This window comes from Poecilia reticulata, linkage group LG13, assembly GCF_000633615.1.
Source record: "Poecilia reticulata strain Guanapo linkage group LG13, Guppy_female_1.0+MT, whole genome shotgun sequence".
Lineage (NCBI taxonomy): Eukaryota > Metazoa > Chordata > Actinopteri > Cyprinodontiformes > Poeciliidae > Poecilia > Poecilia reticulata.
The window spans coordinates 4,864,207-4,881,676 of NC_024343.1; the positions used below are offsets into that span (position 1 = coordinate 4,864,207).

The 17,470-nt window shown below is 40.3% G+C and overlaps 1 protein-coding gene and 1 long non-coding RNA gene across 4 annotated transcripts in view; both read right to left on the minus strand.

Moving 5' to 3' along the window:
* On the minus strand, window positions 1–5,335 carry LOC103474227 (uncharacterized). Of its 2 annotated transcripts, none has more exons than XR_535129.2 (6): window positions 4,830–5,335; window positions 2,474–2,555; window positions 2,281–2,367; window positions 1,211–1,276; window positions 904–1,022; window positions 1–827 (listed from the first exon to the last, which is right to left on the minus strand). It is a non-coding gene; the product is annotated as an uncharacterized LOC103474227 (long non-coding RNA). The 2 variants fall into 2 exon arrangements; XR_535130.1 differs by having other exon boundaries at window positions 4,750–4,839.
* A 2,035-nt stretch (window positions 5,336–7,370) lies between these two features.
* The window catches only part of LOC103474228 (mediator of RNA polymerase II transcription subunit 13-like), a 29,168-nt gene continuing 19,068 nt past the window's right edge, over window positions 7,371–17,470 (minus strand). The window contains exons 17-30 of one of the 2 annotated variants that reach the window (XM_008425052.2): window positions 16,772–16,936; window positions 16,431–16,654; window positions 15,783–15,978; window positions 15,313–15,697; window positions 14,360–14,576; window positions 12,786–12,977; window positions 12,457–12,680; window positions 12,212–12,354; window positions 10,357–10,515; window positions 10,070–10,252; window positions 9,835–9,974; window positions 9,077–9,241; window positions 8,479–8,579; window positions 7,371–8,392 (exon numbers count right to left, since the gene is read on the minus strand). In XM_008425052.2, coding sequence (XP_008423274.1) covers window positions 8,260–8,392; window positions 8,479–8,579; window positions 9,077–9,241; window positions 9,835–9,974; window positions 10,070–10,252; window positions 10,357–10,515; window positions 12,212–12,354; window positions 12,457–12,680; window positions 12,786–12,977; window positions 14,360–14,576; window positions 15,313–15,697; window positions 15,783–15,978; window positions 16,431–16,654; window positions 16,772–16,936 — 2,627 coding nt within the window. In that variant the 3' untranslated portion in view covers window positions 7,371–8,259. The remainder of the gene's footprint in view (window positions 8,393–8,478; window positions 8,580–9,076; window positions 9,242–9,834; window positions 9,975–10,069; window positions 10,253–10,356; window positions 10,516–12,211; window positions 12,355–12,456; window positions 12,681–12,785; window positions 12,978–14,359; window positions 14,577–15,312; window positions 15,698–15,782; window positions 15,979–16,430; window positions 16,655–16,771; window positions 16,937–17,470) is intronic. The other variant, XM_008425053.2, reaches the window with a different exon arrangement.

Below are 17,470 nucleotides of genomic sequence, written 5' to 3' on the forward strand. Positions count from 1 at the left end.
CAGAAATTTTCAAGTTTGTTTTGTAGCAAATTCCCAACTTTTTCTAGAAAATTTCTGACTATTTAAAAAAAAGGTGAGTTTTTTGGCTCTATTGCCTTAATATACCGTTGTAGAAACCTGGTTTTTAGAGGAATGACATTTGTCATCAAAACGTTTACAAAGCAGATTAAGGATTATAAGCATTCTCTGTTGTAGAAACGATCGGCTCTCAGGTTTTTAAAAGTCCAGAGGAAAAAATCCAGAATGAGAGTTATGCTCTACAGCAGGGACAGAAACGGCGGGAGCGTGTTCTGGTCTGGAAGGTAAACAGTCCAGAGAAGAATAAACATGAGGTGCCAACGTAGGCGGAAACTGCTCACAGAAATACTCTTTGAAGGCTTTCTGCCTCAGATGGACATCCACTCTGTGGCTCCACCTTTGCTCCCATGATGCAGTTTGATAGGGACGCAGCTCTGCACCTGGGAAAGAGACGCATCTGCAGCGACAGGACGCGTACAGCCTGCTGATGCTCGATGGCTGCGCCTGCATCCTGCGTGTGGAAGGGTCTGTACAAGGTGCGGTGAATAAAGAAGGGTCAGGCCACTCGTCTTCCGTTTCCCGCGTCAGCCTCTTCACGCCGCCGGAGCTGCGGCCCTCCAGGTGCCGCTTCCTGTCGAGGGAGCCGCTCGTCGGGTTAGTTTGGCAGCTCTTGGGTCTCCCCAGATCCGCTTTCTCATTCGGGTGGTGGAAAGCAGGTGCAGATGATGGGTGAGGTTCTGGTTGATCACTCGGGTTATGGCCGGCATTTATTGCTTTTTCTCTTCCTGCTGTGCTTCTAAACGCAGAGTCTAAAAGCAGACGGAGAAGAGTACGTTTTAAAAACTACAATTTCAGTCGCAGTGAGCATTTCGGGATTAAGCTCACCTAAATATGGGCGTGTGCAGGAGGGCTGGGGTTCTTCAGGCTGTTCTGAGTCTAGCAGGTTTGTGATTGGAAATTTCATCACCGTCTCCTGAGGAAGACTGGGATTTTTGATGCATTTTCTGTCAAGGTCATAAAAAAAAAAAAAAAGTTGCTTTTTTTTGCCATCCAAGCATAAAAAAAATTGCAGTTTTTTTAAACTAATTTGTAATTCAGCTGTGATTTTGTTACCAGTTAATCAGCACTTTGTTGAAATTTAAACTTCACTTATGAATTTATTTTATATTGAAAGATACATAAAGTTGGATACCTTTAGTTTGTGGTAATAAATCCTCCATGCAATATCGACATGTAGACAACTGCTGCTTCTTTTTATCTGGCGGGAAAAAAATAAATTAGCCAATTGCTATGCTAACTTTAAATCAAAGATATCTCGACATACATATTTTTCTTTCAACCAATTTAACCCTAATGTTTAGCTCTTAATATGGACTTTGGTCTACTAAGAGTGCCTCGCAAAAGTGTTCATATCAATACGTTTTTAAAATGTTCTGCCAATAAAAATCTGAAAGGATGAGACGTGTTCAGCTGATTTGAGTCGGAACAAGGTTTTACTCCGAGTTTGATGTTTCTTTCAGAGTTCGGTCACATTCGGGAGAGAGACTGTAAACACGTTTTAGGTTGTTTACTACAGTTCAATGTGCCACACAAAGAATTTTGAATGTTGTACATAAGTTTTAAACCCCGACTCATTTCGCTAGAGTTCTTCTTCTTCGATTAATGTTTTGCTTACCTGGGACGTCACACGAGGTGGACGGCCATCTTTCCTAGGTTAGCAACTGTAGCATATTTATTTCATTTTTTTGTTTTTTTTTTGCATGATAGATTGAAAAGTCCTCTCTGTGAGATGTTCAAACATTTGAACTGTAGTCTTATAACTCGACCCTGCCTTAAATGTCTATTACTTCTTCTCTGACCCGTCTGTTTCTTGGTCCACCCTAATATTCTCTAGCAAACATCTTATTTGGTACTCCCCCCCAGGTGTATTAATGTAAAGTAGACTGAACACACACAAGCATGGAAAGAATTTTAAAATTTTATGTTATTAAAAAAAACCCTGCATAATCGCCTTGGAGTATTTTGTTTAACACAAAATACTCCATTTTGTGTTAAACATAAAAATCCCAATAAAATGCAGCAAAGTTTAGAAATTGTTGACTTTGCTGCTATTGACGTAAAAAAAAAGTGAAAAAAGTTCTGTGGTTCTTGAAAATGTATTGAAAGGTACAACGCGTGCATGTGACATCCATTTTGAATACGTGTCAAAAATATATGTAGCGTATTGACAGATTAGTTTTGATCCTAGTTTCTTCGACTCACTGGAGATGTGGAGGACTTCTGTGCTGCTCGGTGAAAGGCACTGTCAAAGTACGGCCTCTGTGTTTGTCCGGGAGGCTGCAGGCCGAACTGGAAAGATGACCAGTTTCAGTGGCAGTTGGGTCGAAACACAAACAGGACCATCAAATATGACTTCCAATTTTTTTAAAAATAGAAAAAAAAAAAATCTCCTTACATTTCTGCCCTGGTATCCCATCGGTGCATAGGCCGGGGGTCTGGCTGGGAGGGGCGCGAAGGCGTGCCGATTCATGTTGATGCTAATAAATTTGAGATGCAGACAAAACGATTATCCATATATTATTCTACAAACTAGCTTTATATCCAGTCACTTTTATGTGGGCGTCTTTGGGAGCCACTTTTCGCCTGACAAACAACACAGTATCTCGTTACAGAAGATTGCATTACAAATGGTAATCCTGTTCTGCTAATCAGAGTCAATCCATTTATTAAGTTTAGACTGTATCCACTCCAAGGACACCTGATTAGCGATTAGTTTGGAATACCGATGCTGTTTGTCGGGGTGACTCGAATTAACAAATATTTGTCGTCACGGGCGTGAAAATGTTTCGTTTAATGGAAAGGGAAGTTTGTGTTGCACATTTCAGTGACAAGTTTAAGGCGATTCAAAGTGATCTACATGATGAAAATGTATATATATATGTATATATATATATATATATATATATATAGGAGTACAGTGCAGTGACATAAAGGAAACTAAAGAAAACTTTTCTTAAAATAAATCATTTCAAGTTAATATTAAAGACAACTTTACATAGGTTTGATTTTTAACCTGGATTTAAAGGATCTCAGTGTTTCGACTGTTTTGCTGTTTTTTGGAAGTTTGTTCCAGATTTGTGGCAAGTAGAAGCTGAGTGCTGCTTCTCCATGTTTGGTCCTTGTTCTGGGGAAGCAGAGATCAGAACCAGAAGAGCTGGAAGGTTGATCCAACAGCAGCAGATCTTTAATGTATTGTGGTGCTAAGCCTTTTAGTCAGTTACAAACTAATAAAAATATTTTAAAGTCTGTTCTCTGAGCCACGGAGAGCCAGTGTAGGGACTGTACAACTGGAGTGATGTGCTCTGGCTTCCTGGTTTTAGTGAGAACGTGAGCAGCAGTGTTCTGGATCAGCTGCAGGTTTGGGTTTTTTTATGCTGACCTGTGAGGCTGCTGTTGCAGTAATCAATGCGACTAAAGATGAAGGTGTGAATGAGTTTCTCTAGATTCTACTTTCTCTTAGTGGGACATTAGTCCCCTAATCCTGGATATGTCCCTCGGGTGACAGAAGACTGATTTTGCAACTGTCTTTATGTGGCTCTGAAGGTTCAGGTCAGAGTCCATCACCTCTCCCAGATTTCCCGCCCGATCTCTAGTTTCCAGCTACAGCTGTGCGTTGACTCTAGATCATTCCTCTTCATGCCCAAAGATAACAACTTGAGTTTTGTTTATATTTATCTGAAGAAACTAATGACATCAGTGCATCACTTTGTTCCAAGCATCCACTCAAAGACGTCACCTGGTGACATCGTAACATAGAGCTGCGTATCGACTGCATAATTAATCTTGTCTGTTGTAATCTGAGCTAGAGGAAGCATGTAGATATATAAATAAAAGAACCACTGCGCATGACCTGAAAGAAACTGAAAAAATAACAGAAATGTTCAAAAACGGTTTCCGTAATCAATGTACCGACTTGCAAGATTTCTACTGTTATGATTTAGTTTTCCATTCAGAAAAGAAAACAATTACTGATCTTGCAACGGTTGATGGACAAAAGCATCTTTAATAAATACAGGATAGATCACTGCTGATATTTTTAGTTTTTAAGTGAAGCTCTGAAGGTTCACTTAAAAACAGGTTGGAAATACATTTAAGATTGTCCTCCATGACGCATTTACTGCATGACAGTAAACAGCTTTGGTTTTCAGTTTTTCAATCCTCACAAATCATTTTGTCTGATTCTAGATGAAAGATTAATCTTTTCTTTAAAGGAAACTTTTCTATAAAGGAGCAGAGACAAAGCACTTCTCATATAAACAAACTCATCTAAAATCCTCACCCGTTTTTCTTTTTAAATCATGACAAGATTAAATCAAGATTCCACATTGAATGTTTTCTACATTTCATCCCTGCCGTCACAATGATCAGTGCAGGAAAGAATTCAAGGTTTCATGATTTTGATAATTGTTGGGACCAATAACAGTTTTTAAAAAATCTTTAAATCTATATAGTTAAACAGAAAAAATAATGTATATATTGTAATAAGTGAAAATATCGGTCAGTGGAGCCACTATGTGTTCAAGAAATGGACTTAAAACAAGCTTATTTGTCTTGCCAAAAAGTTAATCTTCAAGTTATTTTTGTCTTATTTCAAGACTAAGAACTTAAGTAAGTAAGTAAACAAGCATACAATTTTGCATTTTTGCTGTGCAAAACTTTGAGCTACCTTACCTGGTCTGGTAAAATTAGTGAAAAAGTCGGGCAGAAAATCTAGAAAACAAACATATTTATGCCATAAATCTCAGTCCTACCTGATCAGGAAGCTAAAGTATCATCAAATCCCGTCCGTCCTTCAGTAAAAAGTCCGTGTCTTGGCGAAGAACATCCAGTGGCTCTTCATCGCATCCAAGCCTCAGCATCTCACACACGGTGCTGCTCCAGCGCTGTTTGTCTCAGACGCCACAGTCTGTTCCTGTGAGCCGGTGTCGGCTCTCTGCGGCTGGACCGGGCCAATTAGTCAGTGTTACTTATCAACACCAGCAAAGACCATTAACTACTCCCAGCTGCTTATGTTAATCTAATCAGCCCTCTAAACCTTTCTGATTGAGTTTAGGGGGAAGACGGCTTACTGTGGCAGCCAGGAGGAAGAGAAGACGCAGCAATTTGAGATGAGAATGAAATATACATACATTTAGCTCTAGGCCCATTTTTTAAGACGCGTTTGAAGATTTTAAATGGCATAACAAACATAATTTTAATCTTACTTGGTGATATGATTTTTGGAAACATTGATTTTTTTTTTCTTTGATTATTACTGATGATTTACTGTTGAGAATTTTCCTTGAAAGGATCTCGATTCTCTTCATAAAGATGTTTTTTCTTCTTGCTGAAAGGTAATAGCAATGCAAAACCAACATTAATAGCAATACTATACGTCCTGTAGCAAGTTTGGGAAAAATGTTTTAATGCCAATGTCTTGCGAAGGACAAGCATTAGCACTATAACTCTTTTTTTTTTTGTCATTTTTTTAGATAATATGAGAACTTGAACAGATTAAAGGACCAGGTATTTAACAGAAGTTATTGAAAGCCAACAAAAATGGCATCACATCCTACATTTTTTTGTCAAAAAAAGAAAAGAAAAAAAGCCACTTTTTTGCCATAAAATATCAGTTTTGGCAAAAAAAAAAATCCAACTTTAGGAAGGTGACGGTATGTTTTTTTTTTTGTAAAACAAAATTGATTTTGTTGGCTAATAAGGCCCTATTTTCATCACAATATTCGAGAGTACGATGTTTTTTTTATGTTTGTGTTTTTTAAAGAACATGATGCGTCTGAGCCAAACGGTATCATGTGAGGTCACCGTTAAGCTGAACAGGAAGGCTGCCATTAATCAAAGTTCCTCCTCTCCCGCTCCTGGTAACGAACGCAGAATTTGGGTTTTCTCGTTTAAACGTCCCGTTTCCACGAACCGTGGGGACCCGGCCTTAGGGCTGGTTGTCCCGTATGCGGCCCCCCAAAACCCCCAGATTCAGACGACGTGGGCCACCCTTCAACCGGATCCCATTAAGAGGAACATAAGATGGTGATTGGATGAGGCTTTGGGATGACATGTTCTCCTTGATTAGCTAATTCCATTCTCACAACCGTCTCAATCCTGTTAGTGTGGGCAGGGTTAGGGCTGCCACGCTGTTCGCCCGGAGAACTGAATTTCACCCGCGATAAGCCGCGTCTCCACCGGGTGCCAGGGCTCATTAGACCGGCCTCAACGGCTTCTCGGGGAAAAGAAAGAAATAAGTGAACAGGCCTCAAAGTCAGCCTCTCGTGTGTTTTCTTCTTGGCCTATGATACGACTGATTCTGCCATCAATACATGAAAAGTGTATTTTTTTTAATTTTTTTTTTTTTTATCGTTTTACTGAAAATATTTAGATAGCTTGGTCTTAAAAGTATTACAAGTTCATAGTTTCCCTTTTATTTGTGTTTTTTTAATACAACACATGCAGTCAACATAGAAATGCAAATTTGGGGTATTCAGTGATTTTCCTGAATTGTTTTTTTCGGTTAGCAATTATATTTTCAAAGTAGAACTGGGAAGCCTACACACGTTTGTATTTGGTTTAAAATTAATCATTTAGTCCTCCGATGTGGCTCTTCTGACTGGAAATAATCGTAATAAACCATTTCCAGTGATCCAGCCAGCATGTCTCTTTAACCTCATGGAGTTAAGTATTAGGGTTATGGTAAAGAAAACTTCCAACCCAACACACTGTTCAAGTTGGATCGTCAATGTCACTGAAAGCATATAATATTAGCAGTTATAATAATTGTTCATTTAAGTGAAGGATGCAAATAATTTCATCTTCCTACTTTTCTGATAAAAACAAATTATTTTATTCCAAAGTGAAATTTGTATTTTGTGAGAAGTGGCTAACGAATCTTTTTGACCGAGTGAAAATCAAAATCTGCCATTGGCAAAACTAATTTTGGGTGTAATTTTTTATTTATTTTAAAAAATATTAGTCTGAAGTGTGTCCCTTAAATCAATCAGTTGTGGCCCTGACAAGTTAGGTCTAAATATTTTGCAACCCTTTTCCATCTTCCCCATCTCTCTGCTGTAAATAAGCATCCCTGATGATAATGTTGCCACCGCTGTGTTTCACTGTGGGATCAATATTTTATCCCCGAAAAAAAAAAAAAAACAATTCTGGGTTGAACTTGAGCCTCATTTCCACGTCTTTTGATTATTAAAAAAAAATAAGACGGAAAAATTTTACTCCCACCTCGCATTTCAGTTCCACTTTTGCCGCGTTGCATCTTATAAGACACCGATAAAATACGTTGACAAAGTGAAAATGTGTAAGGTAGACGCACTTTATTCCTAAAACAGAAGCTGCACCATCAGTAGCGGCACACAGGTATATGTACACATATACACACACAATTACCTAAATCTGTTATATAAAATATATAATCTGACAATGTACCTTTAATTCCTCTTCAGAGCTCATCGAGTTACTGTGCGAGAGAGACAGACAGACAGAGAGGCAAGTCTCATCCACTCACTGTGTGGGACACGAGGGGGAAAGAAAAAAAAAATGCCCAGGCCAGTTTTTAACTTCGTTTTTACAGCATGGCAATAAAAAGGTATGTATCCCCCTTTTGAAAAAATAAGATTCTAAAAGCAATCTACAGCAAATTCACTGTAACAGGTGTCTCTCTCTCTCTCTCTCTCTCCATCCTCCAATTGAGAAAAAAAATTACACTTCTTAAACCAATTCCTTTACAGCGAGATGTACACACCCTCTAGGATTTGTAATATATAAAAGATATTAAGCATTAAAAATTCCACATTTAAAAACTTACAATAAATAATATATGCAGGCATTTTATTAAGATAAAATTTCTTAGATTGCAATCTACTGTCATTAAAAAGAAGTTGGTTTTTTTTTTGTTTTCTTTTCCTCCTTTACGAAACGTCCCTCGATCATCCAAAATGCTAAAAATGGATTCTTGGCATTTGATTGATTGGGGCGGGACTTTTCCAGGTCGGTGTGTGAAGAAAGACGAACACCGGGAGGAAGGGTGGAGGGGAGGAGAAGAAGTAGAGAGCGCCTTTGCCACGTTCGCTCCAGACGGGAGTGACGAGCGCAAAGAAAAAAAAAAAAAGGAAAAATAAAAATAAAAATCCAGAGTTTGTCTTTGTGATTCCTTGGATCAGCAGTTTGATCTCATTAAGACTTTCAGAGCATGTTCATGATGAAGTTGTAGATCTGTGTGAGCACCACGAAGTGAACGGGCAGACACGAGCGCCGGTCCTGGGTGGCGGGGTTGCACGTCAGCCAGGAGAGGGCGTTGTACTGCTCCAGGACAAATCTAAAAAAAAAAAAAATAATGTAAATATTGAGGAGTGACTGATCTCATCACTCCTCTTTAGAGACGGTTTAGGTTTGGTTTCCTACCTGAGCACGTCGGAGGTGTGGTTAGAGTCCAGAGGGTGGGAGTGTTTACTGTGCAGGAGCTCGTCTGATTGGACAGAAGACACGTGCAGGTGCAGAGACGCCTGGGAAAACGATGCAAGTACAAACAGTCATTCATGTCTTCTTGCATATAAAAGGATCAAAGGTCGCATCACCTGAACTTATGTTTAAAAAAAAAAAATTTGCATTTAATGAATCCATTAAAATAATTGTCAACTAAATTAGTAACAGAATAATCCTTAAGCATACAGATTAAAAAAGGCCATTTGCTGAAACAGCACAGAGCAGTAATTAAGTCAAAATTTTACAAATATATACATTTTGCATTTATGATAAAAAAAAAAAAAACCTACAGAATATTTTTATTCAAATTAGCAATTAATTTTCTTATTTGCATATTAATGCATTTTGAATATTGTGATAAAAGAAAAAAAACGGTTAAATAAAAATGTGCAAATTGTGCCAATTTTTTAAAAAATGCGATTAATCGTAAAAATAATCGACAGAACAATCAATTGCTAATATAACCGCGAGCTGCAGTCCTAATTTGCACTGAAAAGACTAAAGTAAGCATCGGTACCTTGAGGAAGAGTGGACACTGATTCTGGGCTTCGGGACAGGCGGACCAGAACCAGTCGGGCAGCGGCCCCGCCTTCGCCGTGGAGATGAAGTAACCCAGAGCCATGGGCTGCTGCAGGATGCTGAGCGCCTCCTCATGGGACTCCATCCGATCCGCACCCTGGCCCTGACGGCACAAACACCAACACATCGACTCACACTGTGCTCAGAGTTGTACTGAACCATCAGGTTCATCACAGAGGCAGCTACTAGATACGGATAGTTTTCTACTGCAAAAAACACAAAACGATACCACATTAAAGTAATTATGGAAATGAGTCATTTTAGGCTTTTAAAATGGACTGAATCACTTTTTTTCCCCCAGTGTGAAATGATGACATCGATCACTTCAATTTGGGGAAAAAAGAAAAACACTTTCTGTAGCTACTCAGTAACAATATGTTGACATAGTGCTGCTCTTGAGTACTTTTTTTTTTTCCTGAGTACTCCATCTCTGTAGAACTCGGGTAAAAACTGATTTAGGAACAGATAAAGATTGTTATGTAGCTTCTGGAACAAGCTTAGCCCTACGCATAATAGTAGAAATACTGAATTTCCCATCTCAACCACTTCCCAGACATTATGAGAGTATGTATGTCGATGTTGAGCTCTTGTGTTTTGGGGGAAAACACTCAGAGTTCAGACTTGTCGACCCGGTCTTTTGGTAAAAGGCCTCAAACGAAAAACGACATTCATTTCAGACTCTTCATTCGGACCGACCTTGCCCGCCTCTCCGTGGTGGTAATGGTGTCCCGGAGAGTGGACGGGCGAGGTCGTCGGGGAATTGGGCAGAATGTTGATGAGCTCTGCATCCATGTCGCTGCCAAACAAGTCAAAGAGTCCCATCCCCTCGGATCCGTCTGCAAAAAAAAAAAGGAAGAGAGAAACGGTTTGACTTATGGCAACGGAGACGATCGGATGGGACGCCGATGACTCTTTGAGGGTGGAGGCCTACCGGGGTTGATGTGGTTGAAGCTGATGTCGATGGGCTCCGAGGTGTTGGTGTTGACCTGCACCATGGCCGACGTGGGGAACACCAGGATGTGCGTGCAGGACGTGTCCTGCGGCGTGCTCAGCTGCGACGTCTGCATGTTGAGGGTGGTGCTGCGACCGAACACCGAGCCGGTCGACACCGAGTCTGAAACGCCGACGGATTTATATCCGTTTAAAAACAAAGAAACGGAAGCACTTTTTTTTTATTTTTTTAATCCACCGAGGTGAGTTTAAGACTCATCGTCTCACCTGGCATGATCACAAAGGACCCCTGTGGCTCCATGGCGACCAGACAGGCGCTCAGGATGCTGGGCGTGTCGGCAGCAGAGATGCCGCACATCCGACACGTCTCCTTCAGACGCTTGCTGAGAGACTGCAGGTTTGTCCGACTCAGCAGAATACTCCAGTCTGAAACAGACAGAGAAAAAGTAAATATGAGACCAAACTTTAACTTACTTTCTAAATAATTTGTGTAAGAAACCCAACTGTCATGTTGCTTGGTTCCAGCATGCGAGTTTGTTGTTTTGTACTGACATTAGCTAATGACGCCCCATTATACGTACTGGTAGTCGATTTTTAAATATTAATTTTTAGCCATGACTTTGTTAAATACACTCTAATGAAACGCCTGGTGGAAAAGGTATAAATAAAAGAGAATTTAAGTTGGTAAATCTGGACATGTTGATAATTACAAGCCCTTAAATTGGGCTTGTAATTTAAGGGCGGTTTAGTATAAGTTTTATTTATAACTTTTACTACATCGGGTTCATCTTATTGAGAGCAAAGATCTCTTTTATAAGATACTTGTAAACGGAGCAGCAGCATAAATAACTGATTCAGCACAGATGAGGTTGATCTCATTAATTTAAAACACATCAACGAATTTTGAGTAACAAGATCTTGAATCTGAAGCTCAGTTACTGATTTATTCCAGGCGTTAGAAGAAGAAAAATGTAATTCTGTCTTTTTTCCCCCCCATTCAGTTCCTACACTGGAGATATGAAATTACAAAGTATTCATGGACTGAAGACGGCACCTTAAATTTTAAAGACGAGTCAAATAGGAAGGAATAATACCAGACACGACTTTATATATAAACTCACAGCAGTAAATGAGGACCTGAGGCACCAAATGAGCCATTAAGTAGGCAACAGGGAGCTTTACACAGAGTTTCCTCAAGTTACAAATTAAGTTATCTGCTCCCTAGAAGCTGATTAAAACAACAACATATTTCAACGGAGATATCGACTATTTGTTTACTTCTTGTTTTCTTTCCTGAACATCCTGATCTTTCAGTCTTTGAGGTGTCACAGAACATTTTGTTCAGTCGGGATTTAGAACAAGTAGCTGCTAAAGCTGTATTTGTGCTCCACCTAAATGTTTAATGGTACCAGGACACGACACCGCCATCTGCATAAAAACAAAAAGTTGCAAATATCTCGTCTAAAACTATTTATGCAAATACAGAATCTTCATGGGCCCAGGACAGAACTCAGAGATGCCTGGTTTTACTCTAGAGGAAGGGAACGCTGAAGAACCGGAGAGACTAGTTGAATAAAGAAAAGCAAAAACAAAAAAAGAAACCCACTATTAAATATATTTTAAAAAGCAATAAAGAGGGTTAAAAAGCAGGGACACACGACATGATAAATTGTCCCAGAAGTTATCACAATAAATGATAATGTCGTCTTTTGACACCACTTTAAAGTAATATACTCATGATGACACAATAATGATAGAACTCATTCTTAAAAAGATCAGTAAACTTTAAATTCTAATGAACATTTAACACTTTAATTGAAAGATATTCTAAATATCGAAAATAAATAAACAAAAACAGCAGAAATTAGTAAAATGAATTGTGATGCGTCTGTTAACAAAATTGTCCTTCAAAAGAAAAAAGGGACCAGTTGAGACCAAAGCACAAACTTTAAGACATTTGTCATACAGTTTTGATAGAAAGAGAAAAAACTAATAAATCATGCAAATGATATAAGTTGGATAAACAGATAATATTGATATCGGCCCAAACTTTCAGATCGGTGCATCTATATCAAAACGCATCAGATCTTAGGTGTGTTTGTCTTTTTGGAGAACAGCGTACCTCTTAGCTCGCCGTGGCCCATCCTGCCGAGTCGTCCAATCACCACCCTCCACGGTAGTGATGTCACCTGGACCAGGCCGACACACCACTCCCACAGCTTCTGCAGGCCGACTCGCCTGGCAGAGCTCTTTTTCCTGCGAGCCCTGTGGTAAGACAACAAGCCGTTAGCATCGACTAATCTAGCATCCCCACTGCGCTGAGATGTACATTTAGTGTTTGCAGAGAGCACACACACGCACACACACCTGTTGGGAACGTCAATACTGATGATGCAGGACTCCAGCAGCTCGCCGTGCTGGTCGGTGCAGGACGCCAGTAGCCAGCGCTGGTCGTGGGACAGGCAGTAGCCGACAAAAAGCACGTTGTACTTCTGCGACGCCTCGCCGAACGTCTCCCCGAGCTCAGTCTGCTTGTCTTTCACCGGGGCCAAAATGAAGGACGGCGTGTACAGACGGAGACACTCCGGCCGCTGTGTATGAAGAGTTTCAGGGAAAAAAAAAAAAAAAAAAGCTTTGTTAGTTTCTAAATCAACAATAGAAGTTTCGCGTGGAGTCATTAGATCCTCTGGTTTTACCTCCGGGTTCTTGAGTGCCATGTCGAGAGCGAGGCCGGGCCCGAAGCCCGTCAATGCCTTGAAGTTGGTGGAGTTCGGCAGCGGCCGGCGACACTGGGTGTACACGGAAAAGGCCAACGACTTGAGGTGCTGGCTGTAGATGTGGCGGTCGCCGCTGTGCACCGGCTGCAGCAGGTACTGGCAGGGAACAATCTGAAAGGAATTGGAAAAAACACAAATCTTAGGAACTGAGAACTGGTCCAGGATGAGAGACATTCCAAACCTTAAACGCAATCAAGAGATTTATGTTGCATAAGTTACACGAGTTAATCATTGACGAAAAAGTTAACCCATTCAACTTTTTATCTTATTGTGAAAATTGAGATTCACTCAGCAGTAAACTGTAACCAAGTACTGATTTACTGAAGCTCTGACTCAAAATATGCAGAGGAAGATGATGTTGTTAAAGTTTACATCTTTAAGGCTTCCTGTACCATCACATAAAAGCTCTAAAAGAGGGCTGTGAAAAAAAAAAAAAAAAGATTACAAATCTAAAAAATAACACTTTCTGATTCAATATGTTGCCAAACAACCTTTGGCAGATTTACTGCCAAAAATCTTGTGACTGAATATTTTAGTCATTTATAATTTTTCAAGCCCTAAATTTGACCAACCTTCAACTATTAGACATAAAACATTAATTTTGACTAGAATATTTCAGTCTTGGTTCCCAAACATTTTTTCCAACATCATAATTCCACGTCTTTGGTACTCAAATGAAAACGTGAACATGAACATTTTCAGTCCCTTTTTGCCAAATTTTTAAACTATCTGTGCTAAAGTTTCCCATGAATTTACAAGTCAACTAGTGAATCAAAACAAGCTCTAATAATCAACCCTAACACCATTTATAATTTCAGATTATATTATAAACCCATCCATCCATTTTCTTGACACCCTTGTCCCTCAGTGGGGTCGGGAGGGTTGCTGGTGCCCATCGGGCGAGAGGCGGGGGTCACCCTGGACAGGTCGCCAGTCTGTCGCAGGGCAACACAGAGACACACAGGACAAACAACCACGCACACACACACTCACACCTAGGGGCAATTTAGACAGACCAATTAACCTGACAGTCATGTTTTTGGATTGTGGGAGGAAACCTGGAGTACCCGGAGAAAACCCACACATGCACAGGGAGAACATGCAAACTCCATGCAGAAGGACCAGGGCCGGGAATCGAACCCAGAACTTTCTTGCTGCAAGGCAACAGTTCTACCAACTGCGCCACTGTGCAGCCCCTATATTATAAACCTTTGAATAATAATAATAAAAAATATATATATTATTGACATGAGAAATATCAGCGCTAAATGCAAATCTATTTCCTTTACTTGTTGATGCTGTTGCACCAACACTGAAGCCATTAGCTCATATAGTCATATCTCTTGTGTGTTAGAATCCCCTCTGGCAGGTTGATGCAACTTTGTGTCACCGTTTAACAAGTGGAAGCACCACCTCAATTAGCCAACGTTAATTACTCCCCCCAACCCCCCGCCTGCTCCGACGACGACGGCCACACAGGAAAAGCGCCGTACCTGCACGGAGACGGCGTTTCTGATGTGAGCGGGCAGGAAGGGGAGCATCTCCATGAAGCAGCGCAGCAGGCCCAGAGTGTAAGTGCTGGAGTGAACCTCTTTGTCTGCGTTCTCGTAGCTGAAGGGGTCGACAATGTAGACCACGATGGCGGGCGGGTACGAGATGGCGTGGGACTCTCCGTCCGTCGGCTTGCCCACTTTGTCCCTCTCCATTGTGCTGCATGGACAGGAAAACAAAAATGACACATGAGCAAAATGTCAACAAAAAAAAAAAATTATAATAATTTAAATATTTGAAAAACACTAAGTTGGTAAGTAAACTTGTCACAATAAGCAATTAATCGCAGGATAAATTACAATAAATTATTGCTTTTTGTTGTGGGTTTTTTCTTTGAATATGTAAAATTTCTTCCATTTCCCATGTTAAGTTTTCTTTACAAATTTTGAGATTCAGAACTCGGGCTGAAAGCATTAAATTTGATTAATTGTGATTAATCAATTATAGAATTGTCAACTAATTTATTAATCGATTAATCATTAATTGGAAGAGACTCAACCACAAAAAAAGGTGATTGAGCAATACCTTCAGAGCAGTAATCAAGTCAAAACTGTACAATACCTACAAACATTTCACATTTAAGATAAAAAAAAAAACTTTTGTAAACATGTTCTACCAAAAACTCCACAAATGGGGTCGTTTTAGCTTCATCTGGTTAAAATTCTGTAAAAGAAAAATTATTTTTAAAAAACATCTTGTATTAAGCACCGTTCGCTATCCAGTTATCGCCCCGTAAAGGAAGAAAAAACAGAATGTACCATCGTTTCATTTGATTAATCGACTGATCGCCAACTAAAACGATTGTTTGTTGCAGACCCAATAGGAACCAGATAAAAATCGGACTGTAGAGAAACCTAGAGCTCAATTAGGCGTAAAATTCGAGCGCAGAACCTACCTCTCCTGCGTTTCCGCGGAGACCTGAGGCTGGCTGGATGCGCCGTCACCCAGACCGCCAGCGCTTTGAGAGTTTGTCTGCTGCGGTCCGTTTTGAGTAGTGCTGCCCTGCAGACCACCCGACCCGAATGGCATGTAGGAGCCCGGCTTGCCCGAGGCCATCGCTCCGTTAGTTTGAGAGCCCGATGATGAAGACGACGATGACGACGACGAAGGGGGAGGAGTGCTGTTGACCTGTGCAGGCTGGGAAGAGTTGGTGCTGGTAGTGTTGGTGCTCTGGAGTCCTGAGGAGGCGCTGGAAGAGGTGGAGGTCTGGGGGGCGGGCTTGGTGGGATTACGCTGCGACAAGAGGGAGCTGTCCAACGGCAGCTCAGACAAGTTTGGAGCTGGGAACAAAAAACCAAAACCTCCAGTTATTACTTTTATAAACTAAAGTGATGACAAATGTGGTAGTATTACTAAATTAATTACCTAAATCATAGCGACACACTTGCGCAAAGAGTTTGAGCTTATGAAAGGCTTCATTGTTTGATTCCCTGGCAGCCATCTTGAGGAACCAGTCGCTGAGGGGCTGCTCCGTCATGCTCCTTCCTTCTGGGGAGCCGACGGTCAGGACCCCCTCTGGGTGGCTCTTACAGATGGGTTTGTGTTGCCCCAGCTGGCACGCCTGGACGCAGAACGATAGCGGTTGCATTAAAGGAAATATTATTCGTTTTTTTAAGTCTAAAGAGTAAAAAAAATAAAAAATTCTACACATTTTTTCCCAAGATGAACTTCAAGTTTTCAGGAGGTGTAAACAATTTAAATTTGGCAACGTTTTTCGTTTTGGGACACGCCAACACAAAACAATGACACCTACTTAAAAATGTACAGATGTAACAGAGAAAACTGGAACGGTTTTGATGTTTTAAAATGAGACATATTGGCGTGAACGATAAAAATACTCTGACTTAAATGCTAAATGTTACTACAGTCTGAAATGTCCTAAAAACAGACAAAACAGGGAAAAAAAGCTAATTAAAAGGAGGAAATTAAAGAATAAACATCCAGAGAAAATTGGAATCAAATTTAAAGAAAAGTGAAACCATTTTGACTGAAGGCGATCGATACGATGCGCACCTCGTACATGACGCTCAGATCTTTGAAGAAGGTCTTGGCTCCACGGAGCAGCGTCTGGTTTTCCGGGCAGATGACGACGTATCCTACGTCCCTCTGGGAGCCGAAAGGGTCCAGCAGCAGCTTCTCCCAGTAGGGCAACCCGAAAGGAGACAGCACCACAAAATCGTACTCGTAACCGACCAGAAAGGTTGGGATGGGCAGAGGCTCAGGAGACTCGTCTGTACCTGTACGGAAGCAGGAAAAACTAAATATATATTACTTGAAACCAAAACCACAATATTATCGTTTATTGCAGTAATTTCTAGAAGAACTTGGCATCTCTGTGAACACATTGCACATACCGTACGAGCCTCTCCCCGCCATTTTGTGGAACTGCTGCCAGGTGAGCGGTCCCTGAACGCCCCACGAGCGCACGCCCTTCTTCTGGATGGTGTCCTGAAGCGCGGGCTGCAGGGACAGCAGCACCCGCAGGACGTCCTGAGAGTACAGCTTACTCATGTCTGCAGCTACAGGAGGGAGATGGGGGAGGGAAAAAAATTAGAGGTTTAATGTTAAACAGGAGAAGAAGAAAAAAAAAAAAATAGAGGGAGAATCTAGGGCGGGTTGACTAATTTTATCAATACATTAATTTTGTGGTTTTTAAGGGTTTAATTTTTGAGAAGGGGAGGATTTTGATTTCTTTCCATCCATAAACTTTTAATTTAAGTAAAAATATAAGGGTTAGGCTGAGATATGCATATATTTAAAACAAAAATATAGTCATAATGTTCTAAGAATACAGTAATACGAGAATAAAGTCAAAGTAATGCAAGAATGAGGCCTTATTACAAGAATGAAGTCTTAATATCAATATCCTGACTGTATTCAAGAGACTATTTATGGTTTTCTCATAAAATGAGAAAAACAGCTTTTGCTCCTTAAAATGGCTTTTTTCTTTTGGCAAAATTACTTTTTTTATTCTGACAATAATATGACTATATTCTTGTAATTAAGCAAAAATTCTCTCCAATACATAGAAGTAATAGAAATAAGACTCTTTT